At 42.3% G+C, this 19036-nt stretch overlaps 1 protein-coding gene across 2 annotated transcripts in view; it reads left to right on the top strand.

The window, feature by feature from the left end:
* Positions 1-16382, top strand: part of LOC109412058 (ankyrin repeat domain-containing protein 13D) — a 34639-nt gene extending 18257 nt beyond the window's left edge. Inside the window, exons 3-5 of one of the 2 annotated variants that reach the window (XM_019685703.3) lie at positions 5662-6741; positions 6808-7147; positions 15424-16382. In XM_019685703.3, the coding sequence (XP_019541248.1) occupies positions 5662-6741; positions 6808-7147; positions 15424-15703 (1700 nt within the window). In that variant the 3' untranslated portion in view covers positions 15704-16382. Of the gene's footprint in view, positions 1-5661; positions 6742-6807; positions 7148-7686; positions 7929-15423 lie in introns of those variants that run through there. The other variant, XM_019685704.3, reaches the window with a different exon arrangement.
* The last annotated feature ends 2654 nt before the right edge of the window (positions 16383-19036 follow it).

Here is a 19036-nt window from a genome sequence, read left to right as displayed (position 1 = left end):
GCCCGAAATCCAAACCTCCAAAATCACCGTTTTGCTCTGGTAGCAAAATCTGGTGGTGACCGTTCGCCGCAAAAACCGTTTACAAACTGAAAACCTGTACTCATTCTCGAGCCTACCAAGACAGCATGGCACACATACCATTACCGCCTATACGACACATCAGTCGCACCGTGCATCATTCATGCTCTTGTGCGTTGCCTGAGCATACATCTACTATCCCATACTAACACAGAGAATCGCCGTCGTCGAGTGCGCATCATGCTCGAACCGGTTCACGCAAAAACCGAAAGCAACCCGTGAGGAACAGGGGACTGTTATGGTCTTCTTGTTTTCTTACCCCGCATTAAAATTATGCTGCTGTGTTGAAAGATTGGTTGTCAGCTTGAGCCCTACGCTTGAGCCGCTGTTATGCTGGCTACGAAAACATTGCATTGGTGGGATAGGGATGCCAATTCCTTGGTGAGGAAGCTTTCGTTTGCCTGTCAAACTCAAAGCTCATCGGACTTTAGCGTATGTTTCGTGCACGGAGGAAAAGCATCAAAACATAATTTAACTTTATTTCTATAACCCTCACTTTATACACCACAGTTGGTAGTCGCTAAATGAATATTATTGACAATACGCGAACTTCCACGCTTTGTGATAATATGTTTGAGTAGAACAGTGATTCACGTTGCATGGATTTTATTTTTGTTCTACTTATGAATAATTGATAAAGAATTAATAATAACTCGATTCTGGAACAGAAGCGTAGCCAGGTTTACAAACAGTCGATTTTTATGTAACTAGTTGTTGTAAGCTTTCTTAATAAAATGCCCCATGTCATCCGCAAAACAGACAAATTGACCGGATTTGGTGCAAATAGTATCCTGTCTGGTGAGCTCGGCCTGTTACATTACTACACCTTCTACGCCCTACACACTTATTTTAGAGTCACTTGTTCGGCTGTTCTATTTTCGGTCAAAGTTTGGATTACCGAAGTTCAGAACAGTTTTACCGAAGTTTGGCTAATTTTTACCGAACGTTCGGTAAACATTACCGATGATTCAGTAGAGTTTACCGAACGTTCGGTAATTTTTTGACGATCTTCGGTAATATGTTGCTGAACATTCGGTAATCTGAACTTTTACCGAAAATAGAACAGCTGAATACGGTACTTTATTTTAAGTGTGTAGGGCGATATAGAGCAGTGCTCATCGAAGTGATGCTTCCACCTTTCGATTACTTCTTCACGTTAACATTCATTCATCAGGTAGATCCTGACCTTATTCCTGCACATTTTGAATCGTGACCCTCATGGCACAAAGCTTGTGAAGGTTGCGTTGAGCTTCGGATAGAACTTCGTTGCAAATGAATCATCTTTTCAATCTGAATTGAATCTTAGATACACCGTAAGGTTTGAGTTTCTTACATACAACCTTTAGGGTGTACTTATCTGACCAAACACAACCTGCTTCTTAGCTCAGTGTTCCAAGAGCGCTCTTCCACATTATTAACTGAGAGCTTCCTCTGCAAATGACCATTTTCTGTGTGCATATCCGTGTGGCAGGCACGAAGATACTCCATATCCAAGGAAGTTAAGGAAATTTCAATTACGAAAAGTTCCTGGACCGGCCGAGAATTGAACCTCAACATGGTCTTGTTGAATACCCACGCTTTTACAGCTGTGGCTATATCATGGGCCTTTCACGTTGGGACCTTGTGTATTGACGGTAATTCTGGAAGATTTTCCGTACGATAAGGTCTGGTCCGTTGTCGACCGCCTGTCGATGAAGTCGGCTGGATAACTACCCACGAATGTATTTGTTTAGGTGGCAGTCAACGGTAGAAGGTGGTATCCTTTTCATCAATACTAGGTATATGAATTTGGGCTGTGTACGTGGATTACTGAACGCCTTCTACTAACATTACATATCATAGGGAGCGCCAAGAGCGTAGCCAGCTTTTCAATCAGGGGGGGGAGCACCCTTAGCATATTTATAGCTACTAGCGAACTAAACGCAACATGATGAGATTTAATATGAAAACATTATATTCTAAAAGCATTATTTAATCGTTCAGCAGTCAGTGCATATTTATAGCTACTAGCGAACTAAACGCAACATGATGAGATTTAATATGAAAACATTATATTCTAAAAGCATTATTTAATCGTTCAGCAGTCAGTGACCAATTTCTGGAAGATTAAGGATTTTTTTTTACTCGTGCATTATTTCTTTTAGGATCATTTTTTTAAAGTTAAATCCACAAAACTTTCGCAAGAAATCATAGCTAAACTCTTTTGGAAATTACAAACTCTTTTTTGAACTTAAACCTAGAATTTTGTTCATGAATTTCTTCAACAGTTTCTTTAGTAGAACATTTCAGAGCATAATCCTGTAGAAAAATCGTTTGATGTATTTCCGGAAAGATCCTTGGAAGAATTCTTGAGGGTATTTTCGCGAAAGCCTTGAAACTATCACTGGAGGAAACTCTCGAGGTATCCCAGTAAGAATCCCCTTGAAACGCTTGAATAATTTTATGGAGGTATTTCTAGAGAACTCTCAAATAATGCAATTCTAGGAAATTCACCTGGAGGAATTCCTAGACAAAATCGCTGAAATTTAAATACATTCTGAAATGTCTGAAGAAGTTTTAGAAGAAATTCCAAGAGAAATTCATGATGCATGCCCTACAGAAATTCCCGGAGGAAACCCTGGGAGAATTCCAAAAAAATCTTCCCTAGGTGAGTTCTCTGAAGAAATGTCTGAGTGCGCTTCTAGCATGTTAGAAACTTATCTATTTGTTCAAATCAAGTCACAATGGCTTCTGCGCAACCAAAACCCAAAACCGGCGCTGTAGAACTTATTGGTAAAAATTCCTGATGGAATCCCTGAATAAACTCCTGAAGAAAAAGCTGTAGGAATTCCTGAAGGAATCCCTGGAAAATGTTTAGGAAACTTCTTGCAGAAATTCCAAGAGAAGATTCGGGAGGAATTCACTATTCGGAAGGAGATTTCGGATGAAATTTCTGAAGAAATCCTAAAACAATTGATGAAGGAAACCCTTGAGGCATTCCCGAGGGAGTTTTCTGAAGGAGTCACTTGATAAATTTTAGGAAGAATGTCTGAAAGGCTTTCTAAACGAACATCTTCAAAGAGACGAACCAGCCAAGGGCTGAAAGTCTCTCTAATAAAGACAAATCAATCAATCAACGAACACCTTCAAAACATCCCTGGAAAAACTCGTAGAGGAATCTCTAGAGGAGTTCCTGAAAAAAAAAATCAATGGATAACTGCTTGGAGGGTTTCTTGGAGTAAAAAAATAATATCAGGATACATTCCTGAAAGAATCGCAGGACGAATTTCTGAACGAATTCCTTTGCAGGAGCTGCAGGGGTATTGATGAAATTCAATGAATCCTCGGAAGAATTTTTGGATGAATCCTTGAAGCAATTCTTAGAGAATCCATGAGGGAATCTTAGGAGGAATTCCCGGGGGAATTTCTGGAGTAATCCTTTGAGAAATTGTAGGAGGAATTTCTGAAGGGATCCCTGCAGGAATTCGTTAAAAAAAATCCTGATGCAAGTGGGATTTCTTGAAAATCCCTTAAGACGTTCCTGGAGAAATTTGTGGAAGATTCCCTAGTGTAATTCCGGGAGGATTCCCTGAAAAAATTTCTAAATAAATCTTTCGATGAATTCCTAGGGAAATTTCTGGAGCGATGCCTGAGGGATCCCTGAAGGAGTTCTTTAAAAAAAATCCCTGGAGGAATTCCTGAGGCAATTCCTGGAAGAACTTCTGGATAAATTCCTGGCGGAATCCTTTAAGAATTCTGAAGAGGAATTCCTGAAGAATTCCCTAGAGGAATTCTTGAAGGAATTTTCTAGAGGAATTCTCGGAGCAATCCCTGGGTGAATTGCTAGAGAAACTTCTGGAGGAATTCCAGAAAGAATTCCTGAAATAATTTTTGGATAAGTCTCTGGAAGAACGTTTGGAGGAATTCCTGAATAAATTCCCGGGGGAATGCATAAGAGGATTCTTGGAGTAATTCCTGGAGGAATTACTTGAACATTCCTGAAGATATCCCTGACGGAATTCTTGGAGGAATCTCTGAAGGAGATCTAGGAGATGCAAATCCCTAGAGGAATTCTTGGGAGGGTTTCCTGGGAAAATTTCTGAAGGAATCGCTGGAGATTTTTTGGAGAATTTACTGGAGAAATTTCTGGAGGAATTCCTGGAAGAATTCCTTGATCAATTCCTAGAGGGATTTCGGAAGGTATCCCTGGAGGAATTCCTGGGATAATTCCTCGATAAATTCTTGGAGAAATTCTTAAGGGAATCAATTCCTGAGAAATTCCTTAAGGATTTCCTGATGGAATGCTTGAAGGTAAGCCCAGAGAAATTGCTGGAGGAATCCATATAAAAATCTCAATAGAAGTCCGGGGAGGAATTCTTGGAGGAACTCCTGGAGGTATCCCTAGAGAAATCTCTGGAGGAATTTCTTGAAGATTCACTGGCATTTCAAAGGAATTCTTTGGAGGAATTCCTGGAAGAATTTCTTGATCAATTCCTAGAGGGATTTCGGAAGGTATCCCTGGAGGAATTCCTGGGGTAATTCCTCGATAAATTCTTGGAGAAACTCTTAAGGGAATCAATTCCTGAGAAATTCCTTGAGGATTTCCTGATGGAATGCTTGCAGGTAAGCCCAGAGAAATTGCTGGAGGAATCCATATAGAAATCTCAATAGAAATCCCTGGAGGAACTCCTGGAGGTATCCCTAGAGAAATCTCTGGAGGAATTTCTTGAAAATTCACTGGCATTTCAAAGGAATTCTTTGAGGAACCCCTAAAGATATTTCTGGAGTAAGGCCTGTAGGAATTCCTGGAGGAATCTCTAGAAGAACTTCTAGAGAATTTATGGGAGAATTCTTAAATTCGTGAAGGAATTCCTAGAGTAATTCTTGGAGGAATCCCTGGAGAAATTTCTGGAGGTATCCCAGGAAGAATTTATGAGGAAATTCCAAGAGAAGTTTCCGAGGAATTCCCACGAGGAGGAACTGAAGAAATCACAGAAGGAATTCTCGGAGAAACCCTGATGGAATCCTTAGAAAAGTTCGCGATGGAACTCCTGTAGGCATCCCTATAGCAGTTCCTTAAGGAATCCCTGGAGGAATTCCTGAAGAAACCCCAGGTGGAATCCCGGAAGCAATCCCAAGGGAATCTCGAAACAGTTCATGGAGGAAGCCATGGAGTAATTATTCCTGGTGCAGTTCTTGAATGAATTCCAGCAGGAATTCCTAAAGAAATCCTAGCAAGAGTTCCTACGGGAATCCTTGGAGGAATTCCACAAAATAATTCCTGATATTGTTTTTGAAAAAAAAAAATACAGAAGGAATTCTCGAGTGAATCTCTGGAGGCATTCTTGAATGCAAGTATTCCTGAAGAAATTCCTTGAGGGATACCGGAAGCAATACCATGAGAAATTCCTAAGGAAATCCTAAGAGAGCTTTCTTAACGAAGAAATACCTAGAAAAGGAATCCATGTATGCAGTGATTTTTGGACGAATCATTGAAGGAATCCTTAAATAGAGCGCTTATAAAACTCTGATTATACCTACTTTATTTTTAGATTGTGATGTTTTCGGAAGATCAAAATGAATCTCTCATCCCTTTCCCCACAGTGGTGCAGGAAGCGGTCTGCTCCGGTGATGCCAACATCCTCACCTCCGTTCTGGAGGTGCGAGATCTGCAGCGTCACATCAAGCGAGTGTCGCACGTTCCGCAGCTGCTGCAGCACCTCCAAGATACGCCGGACTTCTACGTCGAGATGAAGTGGGAATTCACCAGCTGGGTACCGTTGATGTCCCGGGTCTGCCCGAGCGACACCTACAAGGTGTACAAACGGGGGTCGAACGTACGGATCGACACCACCCTGCTGGGGTTCGATAACAACACCTGGCAGCGCGGAAATAGGAGCTACATTTTCAAAGGCCAGTCGGAGTCGGCTACCATGATCGAGATCGATCACGACACCGGCGAGGTGTCGATCGAACATATGCGAAACATCGAATCGGAGGACATCGATGGAATTACGCCTTCGAAGGAATCGGTGGCACTACGGTTGCAGGCTCCTGTGATTTGTAATCACATCGACATGGATAAGATCAGTTTCGAACGGAACAAGTCCGGATTCTGGGGATGGCGTAGCGAAAAGATCGAAAACATCAACGGGTACGAGTGCAAGGTGTACGGAGCGAGCAATGTGGAATTCATAACCCGTACGAGAAACGAACACCTGAGTGAGGAACAGGCCCGCATCAAGAGCTCCCGTACACCGCTGCAGCACTTCCTGGGAATGACCGAAGAGGATTATGATCATGCGGGATCCAACGCGCTCAGAGATTCCGGAGCGTCGCCTTTGCTCGGTCAGGGTAACGGTAGCAGTTCCAACAATAGCCCGGTTCATGAAGCAGCAGCGGGAACATCGAATGCCTCGTCGGATGGGACGGCTCCAAGCGTTGAGGAATACTTCTCGCCGGAAGTGGACCTCCAGGGGCGGGACGTTGGCAAACCGAAACGAATATCCGCCAAGGTGCAGCGCTTCAAGGCGAACATCTGGCTGAGCGAACAGTTCCCCATCAAGCTGCAGGAACAGGTGCTGCCCATTTTGGACCTGATGTCGACGATGGCCAGTCCGCATGTGTCCAAGCTGAAAGACTTTGTCACCATGCAGCTTCCCGCGGGATTCCCCGTCAAGATCGGTAAGTTGAAACTCACTTCACACTTCATCTTCCAGATTTTTGACTCGCTTTGTCCTCTCATTCCAGAGATCCCGCTCTTCCATGTGCTGAACGCGGTGGTAACGTTTGGAAATGTGTTTGCGATGGAAGCGCCGGTGGCGAACGTCAGCAGTTTGCAGGAGAGCGAAGAGCGCACCACGTGCATCATCGATGATTGCTGTTTCGACGTGCCGTCCGAGTACGTACAGCGGGGTAACGACTTCCGGCGGCAGATAACCTTCGAGGACGAGGACGAGCTGATGCAGTTCGCCATCCAGCAGAGTCTGATCGAGCAGGGCAGCGAAAACGACGAGGTGGACATTTGGGAAGCGCTGAAAGCGGAACGCCCACTGACGCCGAGCTTCTACGAGGACGAGCAACTGCAGAGGTATGTTCTGGGGAGGATACTGTTGGGCCTGAGGGTTGAATGTTTAGTTAGGGCTATTTGGTCGAATGGCGTTTGGCGGAAATCACGTTCTCATTGAAATATTTGATCCATTTCTAGCTAAAATCTGTGCTGAAATTCATCATGAAAGAGTGTTAATGAGAAATTATTGGAGATATTAAAAAATGTTTCGAGAGAAAATAGTGATCTGTTCTCTTAAAACAGTTTAGTTCAGATGTCCATTAGACCAAATACCATAAACTTGAATGACGATCATGGTTCCGAATCGGCATTTCTTCTTTCACGTTGTTACTTCTGCTGATATTGTTTCCAAAAACAATTTTTTCCTTAATTTTGACCCACCTTACTGAACTGGTTACATTTTGCATCTGTTTTTTTTTTTTTTCTTGCATGATTTCTCTACGGTGTCTCTCCAAAACTGCCGTGGTTCTGTGGTTCGCGCACTAATGCTTGCCGCCATTTTTGTTTCCTCTTACCGCTTACTAACACTTTTACCAACACGTTGACTTTGACCCTCGTAGAACCGGCGCCGGTGTTGATAAGAAATCTCGCACGTCGACACCGTCGCTTATTACCAGCGTGCTGCCGAATTCGCTAGCGAAAAGTCCACTCAAGAAGCTGTTTAGCAAAAGCTAATTTAGAACTTTGGGTTTTTATTTTTGCTTTTCATTTTTTTGTAATACCTTATGCATTGTTTGGTTGAGTATCAATAGTTGGCACGTAGTGTTGTTTTATCCTGAAGTTTTACTTATAAAGTAGAATACCTACATATTTTGAAAACTTGTATAAATACTCTGTTGTTATTAGTATGACCATCCTTTACTACATTGAAGTTGAGCTTATTAGTTTTCATATTTAGAATCTTGTAGAACTTCTGCTAATATTATATTTTTCAGATTTTCTACCTTAAATTTCCAAAATATCCAGAATACTGTAGATGTTCCTATACTAGCAGTTTAGAACTCGTGTAGCGGATGGTCCTTTTAGCCTTTCTCGTACATCAAAGTGTACTGAAAGACTATATGTTCACTAAAAAAATAATTTTCGATAAAAGGATCGGAGGGTCAAGTTTTATATACCAATCGACTCAGTTCGACGAATTAAGATGAAGTCTGTATGTGTGTATGTATGTATGTCTGTGCGCAATGAAAGTTCACTCACTTTTAAAGCACTTCCCATTGGCCAATTTTTTGGATTTTGGCACGAATCGAACCGAAATTTTACTCCATTGTTTACCATTGAAAATGGCCCGGTCTGTCAAGGCGTTCCAGAGTTACCTATGCCTATTTTAGTGATCCGAACCAGCACCAGCAGTACTGGTCATGTATAAAAATGTACCAATCTCTATCATGCGACACATCTAACTGCGCCGATTTTAGTAACCTTCAACATGGGTGACGAATTTTATGCGGAAATGAACACTGTCAGCTCAAAATTCAAGATAGCGGCCTAATGTTCAAGATGGCTGGTCAAAATTCAAGATGGAGGATATCTAATTGGGTATATTTGGTATGGGGAAGATGTCTGGAGTCCAAAAATGGTAAGCAGAGTGTCCAAGATAGCGAAATAAAATCCAATATGGCGGCTTGAAATTCAAGGTGGCGGCTACCCAAGTAACAATGACAACTTAATAATAGTTTATTCAGCCAACATTTCAAGCTTAAGAGCGGCTTATTCATCAAGTCTAAAAACGACGACCCTAATATCTAAGATGGCGATCTAAAATCCAAGATGGCGATACGAACTTCAATTTGACGGCTGTTTTAAGGAGTTGTAGGCCTAAAATCATGCAGTTGCGTATACAGTAGACGTTCGCTCGGTGCAAACGCTTTAACTGCAATGCTTTTTAACTGCAAGTCTGCTTAGTGCAACTAATTTGCAGTTATCGCACCGCTATCCGTCAAATTGAAATGTCAACAGCTTTTTCGCATGCACTTTTGTTGCAATGCGATGTCTTTTGTATACACATTAGTTGCATTCTGCAACAACTGACAGTTATGTGACGTCTGTCAGGTGTTGCAGTTATCGAATTTCATTCGGTAAGTGAAACGTAAACATGTTGCAATTATCGAACGTCTACTGTATTTGGTATGGGGAAGATGTCTGGAGTCTAAAAATAGCGACCAGAATATCTAAGATGTTAGTCTAAAATTCAATATGGCGACTGTTCAATGGAGTTTTAGGTTCTAAAACCATGCCACAGGGTATATTTTAGAGTCTGGTGATGTCTGGAGTCCAAAAATGGCGAACATAATATCTAAGAAGGTGGTCTAAAATTCAAGATGGCGGCTGTTTAATGGAGCTTTAGGATCTAAAACTGTGCAATATGGGTAAACTCGGTACGGGGAAGATATCCGGAGTTCAAAAATGGCGATTCAATATGGCGTCTCAAAATTCGATTTGGCGGCTGTTAAATGAGGTTTTAGGCTTTAAAATAAAGCAATATGGGTATATGGGTAATTCTCGCTGAAACCAGGCCGCCATTTACATACAGTCAGAGATTACAAATTTTTCTTGATTTTTCGCTAGAAAAAGGATAAAAACCACTTTGGTTGGGTTAAATTGATGGACCCCTCTTTTGCCAAGAGGCTGACAAAGGTGACAAAAATGAGGATTTTTCATCAAATTGCGCCTAATTTATCGCATAATATCTCAAGAATTAATGTTGTAACACATACAAAATTCACATTTCTATGAAGGGAAAGTATAGACCTTTCATTTGAAGTTGAACATTTTTTGGCAGCCGTCTTGCATTTGGCCGCCTTTTTGAATTTTATCATTAAATCGCGATTGAATTTTATCATTAAATCGCGATGTGTTCGCAACCACCGATTTCAATTCAAAGTGGACAGAGAACGTCGGAATGGTCCCTGTGGCCGGAGTTATTCCGGTGGGTCACTGGGTCAAATTCTTATAAAAAGGGCTGGTTTTTCTTTGGTACACAGCGTGTTTTCCATTATGGTTTGCAATTAAATTCACTCTATTTACGTTAAAATTTTTTCCGCCACCATCGAACATTGTTTATCAACAGTTTTGATCCGTTTAGGAACTATCGGATGTGGCCACCGGATATAATCTCCGGGGACCTGCTACATACTGTATACTGGGGTACACATAACAATTTATTTTTTTGCAGCCTCAAATATTGACAAAAAGAATTTCCCATCAGGTATTTATGAAGGAATGCGAAGAGCATTTTTTCAATGTTTCTCCTCCTTGGCAATTCTACACGGATTTCTCCAACAGTGTCTTCAGGAATTCTTCTAGGGAAGTTCCTTCTGTGATTTCTTCAGGCATTTTAGGAAATTCCCTAACGATGCCTGCTGGGTTCCTCCCAAAAAATCATCATGTGATACCTCCGGAGATTTATCATGGAATTTATCCAATAATTCATCCGGGATTACCTCTCTAGAAATTCTTGCTGGGATTCATCCAATTGTTTTTGTTGGGATTCATCCAGAAATCCCTGCTGTTCTATGGATTCCACTAAAAATTCACCCTGAGATTTTTTAGGGATTCCTTATGAATTTATCTAAAGATCCTCTATGAATTTCTCTTCGTATTATTACTGGTAATACTATTCAGAATCCTTTGAGAATTTCTGTTTAAATTATTGTTAGAATGCCACTGGGATTTCTCCTGGCAGTCGTGGTGAGAATCCACCAAGTTGTGTTACTGAGATTCTTCAAGAAATTCCTGCTGAAAATCCTCCATGAAATCCTGGAGAACGCCTAAAGAAATAACTGCAGAACTACCATCTGGAAATGCTTGAGCAATCTCAGTACGAATGCTTGGAGAAATCCTGGCAGGAATTCATGAAGGAATCCCAGCAAGAATTTGTGGGTGTATTCCGAGAGGGTTTCTTGAAGAAATCCCTATAGCAATCACCAGAGCAATAGGAGGCAATCAGTGAAGTACTAGATTAAAAGTAGTGAGCTGGATTTTAGTATGGTGAGATGATCAAATCTCCATTTCTGCAATGAAATGGCGCAAACAGCGTGGGTTATATGATTTCTTGACTAATTTGATGCTATTTGAGCAAAAGTTTGGGTAACTGTGATGTTGTATTATTTATTTCTTGCAACTTCAACAACACAGTTACCCAAACTTTTGCTCAAACAGCATAAAATTGGACATTAAATCATATAACCCACGCTGTTTGCTCCATTTCATTGCAGAAATGGAGATTTGATCATCTCACCATACTAAAATCCAGCTCACTACTTTCAATCTAGTACTTCACTGATTGCATCCTATAGGACAGATCGGTGAAGTACTAGATTTGTAGTAATGAGCGGAATTTTAGTATGGTGAGAAGGTCAGTTCTCCGTTTCTGCAGTGAAATGGTGCAAAAAGCGTGGGTATTATGATTCCTTGCTTAATTTGATGCTGTTTGAGCAAAACTTTGGGCAACAGTGTTATTGTTTTCTTCATTTCTTGCAACATAAACAACATAATTATCCAAAGTTTTGCTCAAACAGCATCAAATTAGGCAAGGAATCATAATACCCACGCTTTTTGTACCATTTCATTGCAGAAACAGAGAACTGACCTTCTCACCATACTAAAATTCAGCTCATTACTACAAATCTAGTACTACATCGAACGTGCCCCATTGACAGAGGAATCCTTAGAGAAATCTATGGTGAAATCCCAGCTGAAATTTCTAGCAGAATCCCATCAGGTTTTCCTGAGGTTTTTCAAAACATTCCTCCAGCAATTTAACTTGGAATTCCTACGAAAAATTTCTGCAAGGATTTCTCATCCTGGGATTCCTGGTCCTCTTAAAGTTCTCCAGGGTTTCCTGCTAGGATTCCTTCAGTAATTTTTTTCGCGGATTCCTTCTGCTCTTCGTGCTGGGATTCCTGCAGTTTCCTACTAGAATTTATTCGGAATTCTTTTCAATATTTAAAAAAAATCAGCAGGAACAGCTTCCTGGAGGATTTCCTGCAGGTATTAATGTATGCGAAACCCAGAAAAAAAATCATGGTGGATTCCTGCCAGAAATGTTTAGAGGAATCTCAGTAGCAGTCCTGGATCAATCCCAGCAGTGCTTTCTGAAATAATCTCAAGTGAATTTCCAGCAAGAATACTACATTTCCAAAAAAATCCACGAATAAATTACAGCAAGAACTGCTGGAGGAATCCCAGCAACAGTTTCTAGTGGTAAAGCCATAAGAATTCTTGGATGAATCCTCTCAGAAATTTTTGGAGCATCGAGCATTCCTGGAGGCAATCCTATAGGGAATCGTTGTATTGTGGATTTAGCACTAAATTGGTGTCGGAAGTGACTTCATTGACTTCCGCTGCCTTTCCTATGCGTTAAACATAACGTCGGAAGTAGTGCGCTGTATAGAGCATCAGATTTACTATACAGCACACTAGTTCCGCCGTTATGTTAACGCATAGGAAAGGCAGCGGAAGTCAATGAAGTTACTTCCGACACCAATTTGGTGCTAAATCCATAATAGAAATCCTCTTAAAATTCCTCCACAACTGCCTGATGGGATCCATTCAAAGTCTAAACATTCTTGTTAGGATTGCTTCAGAGATTTCTGCAAGGATTCTTTTCCAGTTGTTTTTCCTGTGCTTGCTCCAAGGATTCTTTCAGAGATTTCTTAAAGAATTCCTATAGAAATTCCTCTCGAAATTTCTTGTTGGGAATCAGCAGATATTCCTACTAAGATTTCTCTAGGAATTCTTGTTGGGGTTGCTCAAACATTTTCAGCTAGGATTTCTTCAGGTATTACTGTTCGGAGTCCTCCAAGAGGATTCCCAGCAGAAATTGCCTGGTGGAGTTATATCAGAAGTTTCTGAATAAATCCCAGCAGCATACCTGGGGCCAGCGAGAATGCCTGAAGGAATCTCGAGGCGATTTCCAACAGGAATTACTGAGAACATTCTAGGGCAATGATGTCTACCTTAGACATGTAATCTTCGTAGAAATCACTGGAGGAATCACAGTAGATATTGTTGGAAGAATATCAGCTGTGATCGTTCAGTACTTCGAGATTTCAAATTCGAAAAAAAATAAAAAAGTTAGCAAATCGGTCAACTAGTTTTCAAGATATCGTGATCACCGTAACGACACTTCTCAAAAACCACGTTTCGACATGAAACTTTCGAGATAATCGCGTTTAAAGTTCCGCGCTTTACCTTGTCCTTACGGAAGATGCATACTTCAATGGGCTGTAACTAGGACACTTTTTACACATATGTTAACAACATGGCAAAAAACAAGTATATGGTAGGAACAATATGTCAAGTTGTTTTTTTCTATGCGGGTAGTGCTCCAATCTTTATAAAATTTATCTAAAATGAGTGCCCTTTTGCTACACATTGACCAATCCAAATGTATGTGAGGTAGTGATTTGTGTTCGAATTCTCCGTGTTAAGAATTAGTAAGAACTTTGTAAACATCTTCTATTCTCCCATATATGGATAGGCTAATGAAAGCGTCAGTAGACGGATAGGGGGAATAGTGGACTGGTAAGATCCAGAAACGGCCATTCCTTGGCGTTGAAATTTGCGAATAATGCTGAAAAGAATCAGATTGTTCTTTAATTTCTTGAGGTTTGTGCTAACGTAAAGTGCCCCACACAATGCATACGTTTGCGTGTGCGTGACACTAGTTTGACAGATTTCCCATGGGAAAACTGTCAAAAAAACGCAAACTTCGACGGAACGTATGCTATGTGCACCAGGCTTAAGAATTTCGACAATACACAAAGAACGCGACGCGAGACAGGACACAACTCTTATACAGTAGACGTTCGCTCGGTGTAAACGCTTTAACTGCAATGCTTTTTAATTGCAAGTCCGCTAAGGGAACGTTCAAAAATTACGTCCAACATTTGGGGGAGGGGGGGGGTCTAGAAAAGTGTGACAGTTCGTGTATTGGGTATAGGAAAATTGCGTGACAGAGGGGGGAGGGGGGGGGTCTAGAAATCCCGAAAAACGATGGACGTAATATTTGAATCTTCCCTAAGTGCAGTAAATTTGCAGTTATCGCACCGCTATCTGTCAAATTGAAATGTCAACAGCGATGCGATGTTTTTCGCATGCACTACAGCTGCATTGCGATGTTTTTGAGTGCATTCTGGCTGCGTCCAACAGCTATTGACAACTGTTTGACGGCTGTCAGTCGTTGCAGTTAGCGAATTTCATTCGGTAACTGAAACGTAAACATGTTGCACTTATCGAACGTCTACTGTATAATCAATGCTATACCATTGATTATACGTCGTTTTCAAAATTTGTTACTGAACTGTAGTTCTTACAAAAATTTAAAAAGCATTTTAATTTACCTTTTAAGTCGACCGGTTACGGGCTCAACGTTGCCCATCGACAGGACGATGTCCGACTGATAACGTTAGGCACTAATACAATCGTACTGCGCACAGTACTCGTCGAAAATGTAGTTGTTTTACTGAATTCTCATTTTGTCAGATTGAAGAGAGGTGATTGTATCGCTGGGCCCATATAGCCGAGGCGGTAAACGCACGGGTATTCAGCATGACCATGCTGAGGGTGACGGGTTCGATTCCCGGTCGGTCCAGGATCTTTTCGTAAAGGAAATTTCCTTGACTTCCTTGGGCATAGAGTATCTTCGTGCCTGCCACACGATATACACATGCAAAATGGTCATTGGCAGAGGAAGCTCTCAGTTAATAACTGTGGAAGTGCTCATAGAACACTAAGCTGAGAAGCAGGCTTTGTCCCAGTGAGGACGTTACGCCAAGAAGAGGAGAGGAGGATTGTATCGGGGCATCGTCTTCGTTCATGAGAGGACGATCAGTTGTGGCGATGTACATGGACTCCCATGTAGCTTTTCTAACATTCTTCACCAACTTAGCATTCTCCCAATCCGCAGCATGCTTCAAATGAGTAGTGTGTATTGCTACGCTAGATTCACTGGTCCGTTCATTTTCGACCGCGTGTTTATGTTCACGAAGGTGCATTTTGAACTTCCGGCGAATGTTAATGTCCTGTATTTCTGTAAATGTAGATCCTGTATTTTATTTAGATTCGTTAACCAAACTATTTCTAGTATTTTATAGACTAACACCAACCTTCGTTTCGCTTGACTAAAAAAATCCACCGTAAACGCTACCTCACAAAATTCACACACACACACTCGCCATTTTGTAACGGGAGAGAGGACGCACCGAATACACAATGGTTTCTGTACCATCCACCACCACCCCCTCACTATCGCTAGAGAGAAACAAATCGCTTTTATGTGTTGTAATCCACAGAGCTTTGCAAGAATCACTGATCTCAGGGTTTCGAAGCGGTAGCGCAACGGCAACAGCGGAGGGGTCTGCTGCGGAAGCCCAGGCCACAGGTACCCAGGAACCCCCGCCGGCCACGAATGGTGGAACGGACGAACTGGACAGCATACCGGACTATCTGGACCCGAACCTAGAGCTGGCGATCAAACTGAGCCAGGAGGAAGAACGCCGCCGCGAAGAGGAACGCAAACGGGAAGAAGAAATGCTCGCCGAAGTGCTCCGGTTAAGTTTGGAGGACAAGTAGGGCTCCGTCCAAGGTAAGGCCCTTCTACTTTCAACCGGGAGGAGAAGGGGCGGTGATTGCTTCCTGTATAATAGAGAGTATTCTTCTTCTGTTGTTAAACTTAAACCGGTATGACTTTTTCCACATAACACGATTCCAAAACTAGATAAGATAACGAAAGGGAGCGAGAATAGGTGCAACACTAAGCGCCTGCCACGAGTATGCGATATTCGTGAGTAGCGTACTAAATAACGATGAAGAAATCTAAAAAGAAAATCGAACATCGTAATATTTATATTTATTATCACTAGCCATTTTTTCTGTAAAATGTATACAATAGAGACAGACATGAAGCAACTTTTTATAAGCCTGCATCTATTGACTTAGTCACTATAAGCTGTACTCGATACAAACTCTACGATTATTCAACCTGTATGATGCATATGAAACTAAAGACGAACTAACTGTAAGTTAACGACCTCTGTCAGTGCATTATTATTTATTATCATCATACTGATATGGTTTTTCACACTACAAAATGCTTGAAGACACGCAAATTCGATAAACTGGAACAGTTTCTTGTACACGCTGAGAGTTTTAGTTGCTTTTTTGTAAACCTTTATATTTACTAGTTTATGTAAACTATTATTGCAGTACGAAACATTTTAACAAAATATATATCTTTTGTATTTCTATCGAAGATGAGTCCCTTTGTTGCAATTTATTAAAAGGCCTATTTGAAGATTATCAATCGTGTTCTGTATAGGTTTTCTAGACCTGTGTAGGATCATACCACCGCTAGATCGAATTCTCCTTAGGTTTGTCTAACTACCTATGACTACGCATCAGAGTTGGTAATCCGTTATATGGAAAAATCGAAAATTTGAAGGCATCCCACCAGATCAAAGCTTTTTAGGACCCATTTCAGGACCCAAATAATTATTGTGCACAATTTTAACATCGGGTAAAAAGTTTCAGACAAACTTCAGACAAATTTATGACAAAAATGCAAAAAAGTGTGTTTTCCCATACAAAATCCCATACAAATTTCAATTGCAATGCGCAAAATGTAGACACAACCGATCGTGCTCAAATTTTGCACAGATACTCAAGACCCGAAACGGAACCAGAAAAGCTTTGATCTGAGAAAGCGGTTCCGATGACCCACGCTACTACGCATACATAGTACCCGTTTTCGCCATTCGTTGCATTGGCCAGCGAAGACTGGCTAAACGTCCTTCTAGCCGTTGTGTTGATTGTAAACCGTCTTTTTGTCGAGCGATTTCCATTTTGTCTTCCCATATTTTCCGAAATTCCAAATGTTTTTCTATTGTCATTTGTCACCAGTGTTTCCGCTTATATCTTGTTTCTTCTTGTGTTCTGATTCTGTTTTCTATACTCTGCTTTTTCAAATCCGTCTTCGTCGATTTCTTTCTTTAAAGATGGCTGGAGGGACATCCGATCCGCCATAGGTAGTACCTCGGTTACAGCACTAGGCTTCGCGACTCCGAATCACAGAAACGACTGGTACGACGGCGAATGTGAACAGTTGAAAAACGAGAAGAATGCAGCATGGGCGAGAATGCTGCAACACCGTACGAGAGCGAATGAGGCACGTTACAAACAGGCGCGGAACAGGCAGAACTAAGTCTTCCGGATGAAGAAGCGCCAGCAGGAAGAACGAGATCGCGAAGCGATGGAAGAGCTGTACCGCGCTAAGAACACACGAAAGTTCTACGAGAAGCTGAACCGCTCGCGCAGAGGCTTCGTGCCACAAGCCGGCATGTGCCGAGATAATCACGGGAATATTCTCACGAGCGAGCGTGAGGTGGTCGAGAGGTGGCGGCAGCATTACGATGAGCACCTCAATGGCGACGTTGCAAGTACCGAAGGTGGCGTGGTAACAGATCTAGGAGTATGTGTACAGGACGAAAGACTTCCGGCCCCTGACCTTCAAGAGATTGAGGAGGAGGTTGGCCGGTTGAAAAACAACAAAGCCGCTGGAGCAGATCAACTACCAAGCGAGCTTCTAAAATACGGTGGAGAAGCACTGGTGAGAGCACTACACTGGGTCATTACCAAGATTTGGGAGGAGGAAGTATTACCGGAGGAATGGATGGAAGGTATCGTGTGTCCCATCTACAAAAAGGGCGACAAGTTGGATTGCGGGAACTACCGCGCGATCACACCGCTGAGCGCTGCCTACAAGATACTCTCTCAAATTTTATGCCGCCGCCTATCACCGTTTGCAAGAGAGTTCGTGGGGCAATATCAGGCTGGATTTATGGGTGAACGCGCTACAACGGACAAGATGTTCGCCATCCGCCAGGTGTTGCAGAAATGCCGCGAATACAACGTGCCCACACATCACTTGTTCATCGATTTCAAATCGGCGTATGATACAATCGATCGAGAACAGCTATGGCCTTGGCTATGGCAGATTATGCACGAATACGGATTCCCGGATAAACTGATACGGTTGATCAAGGCGACGATGGATCGAGTGATGTGTGTGGTTCGAGTATCAGGGACACTCTGGAGTCCCTTCGAATCTCGCAGAGGGTTACGACAAGGTGATGGTCTTTCGTGCTTGCTGTTCAACATTGCTTTGGAGGGTGTAATACGAAGAGCGGGGATAAACACGAGTGGGACGATTTTCACGAAGTCCGTTCAGCTGCTTGGTTTCGCCGATGATATTGATATTATTGCTCGTAAATTTGAGACGATGACGGAAACGTACATCCGACTAAAGAGTGAAGCCAGGCGAATCGGATTAGTCATTAATGTGTCGAAGACAAAGTACATGATGGCAAAGGGCTCCAGGGAGGAATCACTGCGCCCGCCACCCCGAATTCATATCGACGGTGATGAAATCGAGGCGGTTGAAGAATTTGTGTACTTGGGCTCACTGGTGACCGACGACAACGACACCAGCAGAGAAATTCAGAGGCGCATTGTGGCAGGAAATCGTGCCTACTTTGGACTCCGCAGAACTCTACGATCGAATGAAGTTCGCCGTAACACGAAGTTAACCATCTACAAAACGTTGATTAGACCGGTCGTCCTCTATGGGCACGAAACATGGACCCTACGTGCAGAGGACCAACGCGCCCTTGGAGTTTTCGAACGGAAGGTGTTGCGTACCATCTACGGCGGAGTGCAGATGGAAGACGGTACTTGGAGAAGGCGAATGAACCACGAGCTGCATCAGCTGCTGGGAGAACCAACCTTCGTCCATACCGTGAAAATCGGGAGGCTACGGTGGGCGGGTCACGTCATCAGGATGTCGGATAGCAACCCGACTAAATGGTTCTCGAGAGTCATCCGACCGGTACAAGAAGACGTGGAGCGCAG

Source organism: Aedes albopictus, chromosome 3 (assembly GCF_035046485.1).
Source record: "Aedes albopictus strain Foshan chromosome 3, AalbF5, whole genome shotgun sequence".
NCBI classification, from domain to species: domain Eukaryota; kingdom Metazoa; phylum Arthropoda; class Insecta; order Diptera; family Culicidae; genus Aedes; species Aedes albopictus.
Note: the sequence above shows the minus strand (reverse complement) of the source record. Positions and strands in the feature narration are given on the sequence as shown.